The sequence below is a fragment of the Orbicella faveolata genome, unplaced genomic scaffold (genome assembly GCF_042242905.1).
Source record: "Orbicella faveolata isolate gen_17 unplaced genomic scaffold, um_ofav_v1 contig_37, whole genome shotgun sequence".
Taxonomy (NCBI): Eukaryota; Metazoa; Cnidaria; class Anthozoa; order Scleractinia; family Merulinidae; genus Orbicella; species Orbicella faveolata.
In genome coordinates this window covers 1,810,293-1,824,679 of record NW_028301566.1, presented here as the reverse complement: position 1 = coordinate 1,824,679, position 14,387 = coordinate 1,810,293, and the positions used below count along the sequence as shown (strand labels likewise).

Below are 14,387 nucleotides of genomic sequence, written 5' to 3'. Positions count from 1 at the left end.
CGTAAACCTTATCTTCTGCTGAAGACGAGAAGACCTTGGCAGCTTTCCCCTGTCTCTCTTTTCCTTCCATAATGCCATTTGTTGATAATACAGCTTTATATTCTTTTGCTGGTGACCCACTAATAAAAGTATGAAGCAGACGGTCGAAGATCTCTTTCCTTTTTCCTTAAGCGTGTTTTTAGGCGTTTTAGGGCACTGCTCACTCAGCTGAGAGTGAGAAAAAATACTCAGCAATGACGGACTCGATTTATTCGACGTGGACGTTTTAGCATATGAAAGAAAGCCTGGGTTTCACGACCCGTCGACATCGCGCGTGAGAGACTGAGGAAAACACATATAAAACTCTGGAAATGCATCTTCACTTCGACTCAGACGTTTAAAACAATGTTTGCATTCTCAGTTCCGAAATTCGTTGTCGGTCTATCTTGCCATTGGTGTCGCTTTCTCTATTTGGCTGGAGTAGTCTGTCGTTCGTCGCCAATTCATAGCTCTCATGTCGCCGTTTCAAGGCCATGTCGCCTGTCGGAATTTATCCCTAACAGGGTCTCATTATAACATAGCCTTAGCGAAGCGCCTGTTTTGTTTGGCTAATACGCCCGATCCATTTGTCCTTGCTATGCGGTTCTATGTAGGCTCAGTTCTTGCTTTACACAATTGAACATATTTAATTTCTGACGGAAGACCGGCAAGAAAAGGCGCGAAAATTAAGGGACTTGGGAGAGCAGACAGACACGGGCTCTGCCTAGCTGCCCGCTCCTGTTTTCATTTCCATCGCCTGTTCATCGCAATCATGCGGATATCGTGAACTTCCGAACGTTACTTTCGGAATTAGCAGCCCTTGGGCTCGCTTCCGTCAGAGGGCTCGGTACTTTTGGGGGTTTGCTACTTTCGAGGCGTCGTTACTTTAGGAAATTTACGGGGCAGTAAGAAATGAACGCGACCCTTCAACATTCGTTACATTAATTTTGTAGTCTATAAGACCGGGCCAAATTTGATTTTCAACTGATGGACTTCCCAGGGGGTTGCTGGCTCAGGTGTGTCAGGGATTACTCTTTTTTTTTTTTTTTATCATTATGTTTTGTTTGCTCAACAGGATGGAAAATGAAAGTTAATTGCCGACTAGTGGACAATCAGCTGATTAGTTTCCCCCACCCTTACAAATACGTATTCTGACACTATTTTCGAAACTGGAAACTGACAGGGTCAACCTTACGGTCCTTTATATCATCGAAACTAAAATCCACGTCAAGCGATATTTTACGGCTGTATATGCTTGTGTGTCCCCACCGAGCTACTGGGAAATTCTTGTGTTCACCCCTTGTTCATGGACTGGGTTTACAGTTTGTATGAGCTTTCTGGATTAAGTAAAAGTCACAATTCCGTACTGAAAAAAAATCGCTTGCGTTACTGTTTTTTTTTCCCGTTACTCAAGCAAGCGCAGCGCGAGACAGTTCCCTGAAAGCCACTCCTGAGTTCGCACGTTTCCTTTGACACGTGCGTGACAGAGGGCTTGAAGCTCCCGAAAAGTTTTCGCAACCGGAAAGCCGTAGCAAAATCTCAAACCTAATGATTACAGAGCTGTTTTACTCACGTATTCTGAATACGAACAGAGGTTCTCTTCATTCAAGAAGTTTCAGGCGTATACACTTCTCCGTTTTTAGATACAGATGAACTAAAAATCGCTTTACGTGCCCGAAAAGTTTCCGGGGCTTTCGAGAAACAGATTGAAGAGTTTAACCAGGATTAACATCTCAGGTTACCTCTAGATGTATTCAATTCGGGTGTTTTGTTTTGTCATGACCTCGCCACGGATGCCGTTAAGCTTCCTTCTTTGTTTAAGATTCTAGGAAACTGAAGGAAAGAGAGTCCTCACGCCTTCTTGTGAATTAAAATGAAAGGTCAGTTCCTCATTCTTTTGTTTAAACCTGCGGTTCCAGGAAACTTCTTTCACTATATTCATAGTTATATTGTAATTTTGAGATTTCTGAGAACAGGAAGTGATAAAAACTTTCATTCGTGACCTCAGTTTTACAAACGCTACTAAATGATGCTGTAATACAATTGGTCAAAGGTACCTGAGCTCTTGAAGAAGTGATATCCCGGGCCGTTTTCCACCTGATTTCAGAGATCACCAGTTTGCTTTAAAGTTCCTCTGCTGACTCCACGATTTTGACTTTCATTTTCAGCTCATCCAAGCGCCGCTTAAAACAGGTATGTACTTTATATTCACCTTCGAATTCAATTCGGAGTTAACAGTCACAAAATAACAGTTACAAGACCAGGAAAAAAAAAACACGTGTACACAAGAGGAAATTATTAACAAAAAATTAACAAGCACGGCTTTTAATCAGATTGTTACCGGTTATGACTGTGTGTACACACGTGTTTTATGATATTTATATTGCTATCAGACCTTATGGCACAGCCAGGTATCAATTCTTCTCAGTCAACAGGTTTGTCCGTCCGTCTACATTTAAATGATTTTCGATATTTTTTTTTGGAGGCTGATAAGCAGACCAATTGATGCCGATATATAAACAGGAATCGCATTTTGGCGACTTCAATTCTCAACACAAGCGAGCACCACTTGACAATTTCCTTCAAATTGATTTAAACCACAAAATAATATTCTTTAATAGTACTAAGACTGAAAAACAATACAGAGGAAATAAGAGCGAAAAAAATTTAACGAGAATGATAAATATTAGGATTGATAGTTAGGGGATATGTCAGTCGGGCGATTGAATTTAAATCCGGTAAACAGGGTCGAAAAAAGATCTGGTACTCGGGTGTCAGTTAAAAATTTCCGCCCATTAGCTATACAGCTGTCAGTACTGATTTAGCAGATCTCATATCTCAGCTTATCGTTAAATTTATTAATATTTTTGGATCGTTTTTATGTTTTTATCCAGCGACGTATTATAAAGTAATTTCATTTTATCCTCCACGTTTAAATTTATAATGTATTATAATTTTTATGCGCGACTGAGCATCACCTGGAAGTCTGTGCATTATAAATTTTAATTGCTCTTTTTAATTATCATTATTAAAGTTTCAACCAATTCTCCTGACTATACTCTGTGACAGTTAAGACAATTAACTTACTTACTGCTTGGAGTTAAAAACAAATCTTTAGTATGGGTTTCTAAGAATTCACTTTGTCACCTTTTCGTATTGGGCCGTACAAGCTATGGGCAATTGGCGAACTTAGGTTACAACTCATGTTACGTGAGATCGTGGCTTAATACTGTATAGTCTTCACTATTTTGCTGAGTACCTCTCCACCTGGACAGTGTATAATTAAAAGTTTTCGGCTTCTTCTTCGCTTTTTTTTCTCTCTTCCGCTACGAAAACAACTTTCCAGTCCCCCTGAATTACACCAGTCGCCCGTCCGACAATGCAGTCAATAACATGATATTGTTTGCTGTGTCGCGATTTAGAACAGCACGAGTTTCAGTTCGCTGTGGTTCTTTTAGATGTGCAGTGCTCTTCTCCCTCACTGTTCACACAGCTACAAGTTTTAAGTAAGTATCCTTATTAACAAAACGGTGAGTACGTAGGCATTCGAAAGTGGGACTCATTCTGCTAAATAACGCCGTTAGAAGCATGTTTTCGATTGCGTTTATTTCCGCCGAAATCTGAGAATGAATTTCCCCTCCTTTATCGTTTTTATTGTTTATGATAATGTACCAAACGCTAGTCAACTAGATGTTCCTAATTTTAGGAAAGTAAGTTGTGGTGAGCAGTATTTTTTTCTGAATCTCGGGGTCAGTGTCGGCAGACAGACACTCAATAGCGGAAGACATTTTGGAGGTGTATTAAACACTTCCATAATCGAGATAGAATGGTCTAGAATTCCGGAATCAATCACATTCCGCTGGAAAAAGTGATCAAACAAGGTCATTGTAATCGATTTATCACCAAGACAAGACTATCTGAATTATTTACTTTTCTTTGGATGAAGATCTTTGCAGCTTGACGCTACGAAGATATCAAGGAGGGAATTGTTTGTACTGTGATGCAAATCGAGCGTCAAATCTAAATTTATTTTCAAGAATTCCAAATGAAAGCAATGGGGAGCAAGACAAACAACGGCCAACACGCAAATGGTTTTTTCGTTTTATTGATTGCTTCATTCGTCATCAAGAATTTGTAATAATTTTTAGCCCTTTTGTTACCGCTATTGATTGCTATCAGATCAGTGAAGCTACACATTTGTAAACGAAATTTGAATTTGTAATTAGCTGCCCGTTACAAAACACTATTGTGCTCAAGGAGTAATATTCAGTGAATTTAACATTTCCGTCGTTGGGCTGGCTGCGTTTACACCCGTGTAGAATGCCTTCCGGCACCCGTCTGAGTCAAATTCCTTTAGCTTTCGCTGCAGCGCGTCGCTCTTTGTACGTGCAGTTTTAAACTTCCTCGTGATGCATGTACTGAAAGCCTTGGATAAGACACACATTGCCTAGCATTGTTTCAAATAATCGACGCTCTCCTGTTACTCAGCACGTTTTTGATTATAAATCGATAGGTCACCTAGACCATGCTTCAGTCATGTGCCAACCGTTTTTTCCGGTTATGATGTCAATCAAAGAAATGTTCTCGACAAGGATTCCTCAGCCCTCGCCTATTAATATATTTTTGACTTCCTTTTAACTAGTAACGGTGACATGAGATGCAAACGACATACTGCGTTCAAACAAATCTGTCAAATTTTACTCTACATTTCACCAGTCGGCGAATTCGATCTAAATGATTTAGAATGCTGATCAGAAAGATCTACGACACAAGCAAACCCAAAGTAGACTGGTTTTTTTTTTCAAACAATTTTTAAACCTCACTTGCCCTTTTGCTTATTGCTTGACCCCCACCCACCCTCCCATGAACTCATTCGGTTGTCCCAGCATGAGTGTCATCACTGTTGCTGTGTCACACCATTCAGATAGTGCGACAACCGTGTGAGAACGGCACGCCTCCAGCATCGAGGTACGTTTTTGCCTTTTTTCGCTTACTTCTAACTTATGATATGTACACCGTCACTAAACTGTCTTCATTTAGTCGTAATTGTTATTTAATGACCATTACGAGGTGTTTAGTATCCATATGCTTCATAGCAAAGTGATATTTTCAGTCGGTGATTCTCGAAATGTATACTGATTATATTAAATATTGTGCATGCCGAACGGTCGGAAAAATTGATGATTAATTTGAGAACCCCAAGAGTTCGAAACCCTGGCAAGACCAGAGTATACTATTAAGCTTAGTTTCAGAAGTTTTTTTTTAGTGTTTTAAGACCTCAGATTCAGATGATATTTAGCAGAGGAAGGTTAGACCTTGACACTGTGCTTGTTTTGAGTTCACTAAAGCAGGCTCGAGTCACGGAATCACATTCCTGTAGTCCAACGGCTGTAGTTAGACCCCACAGTCGAATCTTCAGATCAAGTTCAACAGTTTAGTTGTCATTTCGTAGTTATCCCATTTTGAAGATGGTACAAAGGTTTGGTTTTAGAATACATCCCTAAATATATTCTGATGCAAATCACGGAACCTGTGATTAATGTCAGGGTGAATTCATTCCACGTGGAGGTGAATAATTATGAGTTCTTGTTTACACAATGCTGAAGTCGTTACTTTTTTTCAGTACCGGGCCGTGATGTCAAATTCGTCTATTAATCGAAACGTTCGAGTTTTCTTTTCCTTTGAAGCTGTGGCGTATCTGCCTGAATAATCTTCACGTGACTCAAGCCATGAGTTTAAGTATTTGTTTGAACGTGCGGTTCATAATGCCGGATACAAGCCGACGTTCTTAAAATTCTCCTTGTGGTTAACTGATTAGAAATACACATTTTCTAGCGGAGGCGCTAGGCTGTGTTTCTCGATTGATCTTATACAGATTGATAATCGAGAACTTTCATTCGATCAATTAAGTCCAAATTATTCACTTTACTCATGAGAAACAATAACTTTATGCTCTGCGTCACTGCTCACCGATGACATTGTAACTCGTTTTAATCAGCGGGTCAAAATGTTGGGCAGAACGTTCCGTTTGCGCCCGATTAGGAACTGAAATCACAAATCGTAACTGAGTGTATATTCCTAAACTGCGCTAGGTGTTCTGATCTCAAATGCTTGCAAAACGGACTTTAGAAGCGTTAAGTTTAGAACGGGGATCAATTATAACAAGTACAACTGCCGAAGCAATTGCGTGACCGATATGACAACGTCAGCCAAGCTTGCGAAATTTTAGGTATGATGCTTCTAAAATTCCTGTTTCGTTAGTTTTGTCATAATTGACCTGAAACGAAAAGTAAAAGTTTTAGTGACTCAGAGCTATGAATAACAGAGTACGTTTTCGAAGCCAAATAAAGATTTGATTTAATATCCCGAATATTTGTTATTACATTACGGTGGTTAATGGCCGTTTTAAGTCCATCACATTATCGTCACATGATCTTATCTTCCTGCGGAACTTATAAAGCTATTTCTATTTGTGTTGAAACAACAGAAGTTATTCCTCTTGTAGTCTTCTTGTCTCGTCACAAACGCAATGTAGTTGAATGACAGCGACCACGCGACAGCGGTATGGGCAAGGGATATTCGACTTGATATTGCAATTTCTGCGAGACTGTGTTCGACCAATAGTAGTTATTTAGTTATGGTTTGACAAATTTTTGCTGTATGGAAACTGTAATGGCCCCAGTAACGAAGAAAGGGTTTATTTGAAACTGTCTGGACAAATCAACAACGGGGGCTCATATTTTAAAATGTTAAGATAAAAAAAAGAACGCTGATGGCAACTGAAAACCATTATTCCAACCTTTTAAGTTTTGCTTTGACGTAATTTCCTTCCTGTGGCGAGAAAACGAAATTCTGGGTCAACTCTGGAAATTATCTGCACGTACCCAAAGATCAAATGGCAATTCTCAGTAGTGCTCTTAGTAAAGTTCCCATTTTGCATCTTGGGAGAATATGGTAACTCAAACCGGATCGCCTCGGGCTAATTTTAATTTCTAAAATACTGTTAAGAGTAGGCGGTGTCACGGCACGAACACAGGCTTGTCAGTAGGGATGCAAATTTAACCAGCTACATTGGGTATTATAAAAGATGTTTTCGGATAGAAACTGTCCTAGCCGAAATAAAATTAGAATTGATACACTCTTCAAATACGGACGAGAGAACAAGTACATATCCTGAATACTAGCCTACGTTGCAGCCGGACGTGTCATAAAATCCCCGATATAGGACTATACCGGCGGTTAACACTGTCTGCGACGCAGGCTACCTGAATACCTGATGCGATAAAAGAACCAGGAACATGACTTTCAACGTTTCCTATTTTCAGCTAGCAGATTTTTACCCATTATGAAATGGCGAAGAAATTGTTTATAAAATCGGCAAATCTTCGATATAAATACGTGGTTATTAGCTAGATAGTCTTGTTCTTTTCATGGCCACTGTTCTCGTGTAAGAAACAATTTGAAACTGCATTATTAACAGAAAAAGGCGCTTGGGTCAGAAATTGTAACATGACCCTCATTGTTAAAGATATTGTCCGAAAGAAAATTTGCTCCCTTTAATTTCCATTTTGCTCAGACGAAACGGAAACAAATCTTGATTTTAACAGATTGACGGCATCTACCTCTAATATCCATTATCAGATTGAGCTATTCGAAAACGAAGTGTTTTCCATCGTCAAGTCACTGTTTCGGCTTTATATGTATAATATCCAAGAGAGAGGTAAAATTCATTACGTTTGAGTCACAAAATTGGCAGCTAAAGGATTTACAGGGAGTAAATTTTTGACTACAGTAGGGATGAGTTGATGATCTTGCTATAAGTCATGCATTGGTTATATATATATATTTTATTTTAGTCCACCGCCTGATTGCCGTTGAACAGCTGATATGTTTTTAGTGGTGGAACGTCAGGCATTTTAGAGATTTCCTATGGTATTGGCTTTGGAAGGGGAGCAGACAAATCAGTGAGCGTCCATCGTCATGTATTCACTGCACGACATTACAAGTGTTTGTCCAAAACTCGAACCTATCGGCTCTGATGAAGTTGACTGTCGGGAAGTAGAGAGTATGTACCCTCAAAACCATTCAAACGGACAGGTGGAACATTATGCTGTTGTATCCCCTGATAACAACAATTCTGTAGCCATGACGACTACTCGCCTTGATCAGTACAAAAAGACGGCCAATGTGGATACGAGTATCCACGAAGGAACGACGACAAACGACTCGAATCCTTACGATATGAAATCGATTGGTGTCATGGAGGCACAGCTGCCAGAGCAGGCTTATCGTGCGAGTGGTTCTGCAATTGAAATGAGTGACGGACAGATATTGAACGTGTACACGGCTGTTCCAGTTTATGAGAACGGTGGCCATGAAGTGTATTATTATTCCGTGGGGAGTCAAGACAGGGGGGTAGATACTCAAGTGGGGACCGGTGGAACGCATGGTTACCCCTCTGAATCCTATGAGGGAATAACGACCAAACAGGCGGGTGCTTCCGAGGGATTTCCTGCTTACCAATCAAATACGTACGGCACACTGCCATCTGATCAGTTGGGCCCTAAAGGAGAGGTGCAAGCTTATAACATGGTTAGCCAAGAGAAAGCACCGCTTTACCAAATGAATCCATACAGGGGTACCCACAGGGCGTTGACAACCTATGAGATCGGAATTCAACCAAAGCATTCTTGTAGCTGTTCCTGTCATCATCAGTCCACTCCAGCTTCATCGCATATTCCCGCCTTTGGTTTGAGAAATGAACGCCCGTCAGTCATCATGGTTCCTGCCAGTTGGAATGGATTGATTTCGGATGTTACTGGAAAGGTAATCAGTTATATTAACTTGCACCTTTTTTCATGGAAAAAAATTGGCCTCTTTGTTGTTAAGGTCCTGCCCTGGTCCTAGCTCAACAGAGCCGTTCTTGTCTAGACTCATCATAAACTTTCTCGAAGTTTTTATTCTCCTAACTGGCAAATCTAGGCAATATCTCCTAACAGATTATTTTCTTTATTCTCCTAACCTAACTGCCTCACATTGTAAAGAAAAATGAGATTTGATCTCTTATTGTAAACCTGAGAGATTTTCAACAGTGTTAATGCTGGAACAAACTTCTGCCCGTTCTAACACAAGGTCCTAAGTCAGTGTTGTCAGCAACTTGGATATTGTAGCGTTGTAGCCTACGGTCAACTTTCGTTTTTTGTTCAGTTGTGGAAGGGATTATAGTGTCTCAAGGTTGTAGAATAATATGCCAGTCTTGGAAAGTTGTTAGGTTTCAGAAAGTACATCCATAATCGATTAATTACATGTAACCAACGAATGAATTCTGGAAAGTCTGCAGTAACTGACTACAAACTGGGATTTTGTTTTCAACACGTTCAGGTTGAGTCATCAGTCCAAGGCATCAGAGTAGATCATCTCCAGCACCAGGAATTTGATGACATGGTAAGGCTTTGTTTTAAAACCTGTTTGTTTTATATAACCTGTGCTTCAACCACCCCTCGTGGAGTGTATCTGAGTGCCGATATATACCTGACGGGCGACTTATAAGGCTTTTGGCAGTGATATAATTTACAATAAGCACTTTATGACCACCTCCAAGGGAAAAAGTGGGTTTTGTTTCCCCTCGACCCTCGGGGAAACAAAACTCACTGTTTCCTTTGGGGCCAGTCATTAAGTGTTTTGTTATTCCTCCCGACTCAAAAATAGAAACAAGCTGCGAAAACATTACTTGCTTGGCGCCAGCTGGTAAAACAAATTCGCCTCGGTTTCAAGGTGCACGATCTGATCACGTGCGAATCGAAAGTTCAAGTCGTTTCTTCCCCAGGGGTTACTGAGTTTAACCCACGACACGTGACACGTTCTCCTCCAATCCGAAAACGTATTTAAGTTTGGAGGTTTAAGGTAATTCCTCTGAAATAAAAGTGACAATAGATTTTTGTTCAAACTTTGTCCACTGAATATTTGTCATATGATAACTTCAATTTTGAAATAAAAAAGGGGGGTGCCCATGCTCATTAAGGAGCAGTGAGGCATTGAAAGTGCCCCATTTTGGCATTATTTAATGCTTATTATAAGAACGCATTCCCAGTAATTGTAACATCTTTGTAAGCCCGGACTCATAAGAACACGCATTAAACTACAGTCAATACATTGTGTCGGACACAAATAAACGTTTAAGTTTGATTCAGACAGAAAGCTAAATCCTTGATTAAAAATTTGAACCAAATTTCTTGACGTGGTTACCGACTGCAAAATAGAAAAGCCTACAGTGTATCTGCTATTTTTCTTATTTATTCAATTTTCAGCAATAGAAATTAGATCAGTCTTTTCTCACGCAAAGCTTATGATTAGTTGATTACAACGACTAGAAAAAAAATTGGGGTTGCCCATGCTCGGTGGTGAGCTAGAGCCATTTTTCAACTGACAGAGCTCAATATCAAGGCAAATTCGTCATGTGTTCAATATGCGCGTGCACAAGCGCGCGCTAATGACGCCATAAATTATGCGCAGCAAGGATGCGCAATGCAAATGTGAGCAATGACCTTAACAATAAAATTAACTTAAAACAGAAGCAAAGATAGTTACAGCTCAAACTTGTCAGCGGTCTCCTGACGCTGATAAGCTTGAAAGTAAAATAGTCTTCCTAAATTTTGTTGCATAATTTCTAAGAAACTTACTTCCGTTTTCTACTCTTCTTCTAGTCTCTGTTTAGACAGGAAAACAAGTGCCATCGTGGTAAATCTCTGTTAGAGCACTCGCCAAGTTTTTCATTTTGACTACGCTTTTTTTTATATAAGAATATTATCTTCCGCCCCAGGTTGAATATTCTTACTTTTCTTTCGATTTTAGGCGGTAAATATTCTTGTGAATATTTTTAAATTAATTATTATAGGAATAAAAAGCGGACTATGCCGACAGAACGTCAAATCATCTGTTCTATCACGACTTTGATGGCGTTGAAGTCATTTTTGAGCCAGACTGCAGGCAATAAAGCCTGATAGGACACACAGAACTTCCTGCAGAAACATACAGCTAGTGCTGCTTTTGTTGTTGTTGTTTTTTCACTAGTTTTGCCGTTTAGGGAAGGAATAATTTTTATACAGTTTAGTTAAAACATATAATTGTATTGTATTTTCAGCACAAAAAATAAATTATTTTCAAAATTCTCAGCCTCGGATCTATTCTTAAAATATTCCTTTTAATAATTTCGCAAATTTCATTGCAAATTTCAGCCTCGATATTCTTACAAAGTGTATTCTTATAAAAAAAGAGAGAGTGTATTCAATCAAAAAAATAGCGCGCTTAGTTTAATTTTTTAGCAACTGCGAGAAACTGCGCGTACAGTCCTGTCTCAGAGACATAGATTTGTTGCTACTGAGTCTACACTGTCACGGTTAAGTTCTTTCGTATCACACAACCGCGATTGTGCTGATGCAAATCCTACGAAAGTGCCTAGCAAAAACCCCTGTTTGCTGTTTGATAGCTGTCACTATGAATTTTCCGGTTCTGGAGCGTCTCAATAATTTGTACCGTACAAAAATTCGTTTCTTGCAGGACGATTCTGATTCATCAGATGCAGGTGATGAAGACGGAAAACCCGAAAAGTATTTTCGAAAGAACATCGATGGAACAACCGCAAGATTTAAGTTGACGAAAGAAGACTGGAAGAGAATTCCAATCAACACATTTCCAAGTGGAGGCCGATTGTTGAGTGGGGACTGGACTCGAATCTTTCTCAGCAAAGTTAAAGAAAGCAACCCATGGTGCAGTTTGCGCTTCAAGAATAATCACGTGAGATCAGAAAACTCGCGCAAAATCCACTCAGCGGTGTTCTTCAGAGGAGGAGCGGAATGCAAGCGACCAGAGTGTAACGTGAAAGTGAGATTTGTCATCCGGAAAGAAAAAGGAAAACACGTGGATGTGACGTATGTGGGTGATGTGTGCCACAACAGTCAGCCAGGCGGAAGTGACGTCATAAACGACAAGAAAAGAAAAAGATTTGTTCGCCGTTCGCGTTTTTCCCCCACTCCTGAAGATGAGTGAAGTTGACTTTAATATCAAACAATAACAACATAAAGCGGCTGACAACATTTATATTTTCACGTCTTAATTATAACCAAATAATAGACGAACGTTTATGTTTATATACATGGCTATGCTTTCTACTATTAATTATACAAATTAGTATCGATTTGTTAACCCAGTAGTGTACAGGATTGTTCACAGAGAAAATTATATTTATTCCCAAATCAAGTATTTTTCTAAACTTTTCGTATTTCCATTATACGATTTTGCGTGTAAGAGACTGATTTTAGAATGATCAGTCATTGACATCATAGGACAGATATTTTATACTATTGATTGTATTCGATGATTTATAAAACCTTAGTTAAGGTACTATGTGGCTTATGTAAAGGTTTGGTTAAGCGTTAATGAATAGATTTTAAAATACATTAGTCTAGGATAGCTTGAAATTTGCTAGTGTAACATTTTTCAGGTTCTTTTAGCTTAAATAGGTTTGAATCAAAGAGTACTTATAACAAAAAAAGATCTCACAATATACCGTAAAATTAACGTGGTATACATTGGATTGAGTGAGGCAAACAGTTAACTTCCTTTACTTTTTCAAATTAGTTTTGTGTTAGTAGAAAATGAAATAGTAGCGTCAGAGAAGATAAAAATGCTGAGTAACTTTAGTTTACTTTAGAGTGAGGGTTGTTTTTGGGGCGTTAGTACTTCTTATCGAACTACTTCGCCGGTTGCTTTAGTGTAAGTTATTCGCACGCGAGTGCCGTGATTGAAATCATCACAAGCTCAAGTTTGATGTTTTTTTGTATAATGATCAGTTTGTGAAGGTTGTGTAAATGGCGCTTTGCTGTTGTTGAGGAAAATAATAAAAAAACAAGTTTGAATTACAATGTTTTTATTATGCTTATTTAGTTCAGGGTAGGGTTCTATCTACATATCAAGCTCCATGACGTTTATAGACCATATTCGTGTTCTCGGTTTTGGACCGGGACTAGCTTGCAACTGAGGTTAATGTGAGGAGTGTTTTCAAATGCTGATGACATCAGTCTCTTTTAAATGATATTCCTCACACGAGCCTTTATTGCAAGCTACAATCCCTGACAAAAGTCTTGGCACGCTTGTCCACTTTTGTAATGTCTGTAAGAGAAATCCAGTTCGCCCCGGTCCCCTCCAATTCAATGTTGTTTGTCGTAATGAAGTCATCATTGCTCGTTTACAACTTTGTCGGGGGGAGGGGTTTCTCTATTCTCGTAATGAACTATTGTTCCCAAAATAGCTTGTCAACGCATTTTCTTGCTATCTGATCCAGGCGTACCACAGACCGGGACGGGGGGGGGGGGGGGGGGGGGCGCAAGGACCTAGGCCGTGGATTGTAGGTCCACAAGAGACACTATTGATTAGGGGGATTTAAACGCAGCTTTAAATGGTCTTAATGAAACTGTGGTTAGCAAGAAACTTTTTCTTTACCAACCTTGTATACATGTTAAAATATTTTCCAGCTAACCTTACGATAGGCCTGTAAATTATCAGTAAATCACCATTGTTATTACTTTTATAATCAGATTCCAGTCTTTCTTCGTAGCAGTTAAACCGGATTTTATTCTACCCTGCGCCACTCTCTCCGGATGTCTGTTGAAGCATACGAATCTTCAAGTCATTAGTCAAAGTTTTTTTTAACATGCGTTGTGTTGTCTTGTTTATAACCCCAGTGTGTATATCATTTCTGTTAAAGTTGAAATGGCCGTAGAATATGAGCTCTTGTGATTTAACTTCAGATCGAACTAAATCAGGAGCCCATCACCGTGACAGGCTAATAACTGAATCGAAAATTTAAACAGTTGCCCAATTTACGGATCCGATTTAAAACCCCGCGGAACAAGTCAACAGAACAGCAAAATGCGTTTTTTCTTAAATAAATTAGTTTTTAGATCCGTGTTCACAATTTTTTAGACGTGGCTAGATTTAATCGATTTGAGCCCTTTGGCTCGGAAAAATTTAATACGATTAGAAATAAACTTACAGAGTGAAAACGTTAATTAGAGCATGTATCACGCTGCACGTGATACTGAATCTCACGATCCTGTTGCTGTCATCGATCAGGGACGAAAGCGCGTGGCCGCGAGCGACCCGGACCGTCTGAGAATGAGAGTAGCTAGGTTGTTAGTCCGCTATAAGCGAAATTTTACAGTGATAGCAACTGTTGAATCTCGATAAACTGACAATAATGGGATAACTTTTGTTTGTAATTGCAATAGGAATAAAAAAAACAACAACAACGGGAGAATGAAGTGTATCGGGGGCATGGCAGCGATTTTAATCAATTTATCCTTAATTAATCC

At 39.4% G+C, this 14,387-nt stretch overlaps 1 protein-coding gene across 4 annotated transcripts; it reads left to right on the top strand.

Moving 5' to 3' along the window:
* Window positions 1–1,858: 1,858 nt before the first annotated feature.
* LOC110062517 (uncharacterized) lies at window positions 1,859–12,938 on the top strand. 4 transcript variants are annotated; one of them, XM_020769446.2, is made up of 5 exons: window positions 1,859–1,898; window positions 2,187–2,211; window positions 7,875–8,844; window positions 9,400–9,462; window positions 11,575–12,938. In XM_020769446.2, exons 3-5 carry the CDS (start codon window positions 7,999–8,001, stop codon window positions 12,061–12,063), a joined length of 1,398 nt encoding a protein of 465 aa, XP_020625105.1. In that variant the 5' UTR covers window positions 1,859–1,898; window positions 2,187–2,211; window positions 7,875–7,998; the 3' UTR covers window positions 12,064–12,938. The 4 variants fall into 4 exon arrangements, with proteins under 4 accessions (XP_020625105.1, XP_089131801.1, XP_020625103.1 ...); XM_089275675.1 differs by lacking the exon at window positions 1,859–1,898 and having other exon boundaries at window positions 2,085–2,211; XM_020769444.2 differs by lacking the exons at window positions 1,859–1,898; window positions 2,187–2,211 and adding an exon at window positions 3,377–3,524.
* The last annotated feature ends 1,449 nt before the right edge of the window (window positions 12,939–14,387 follow it).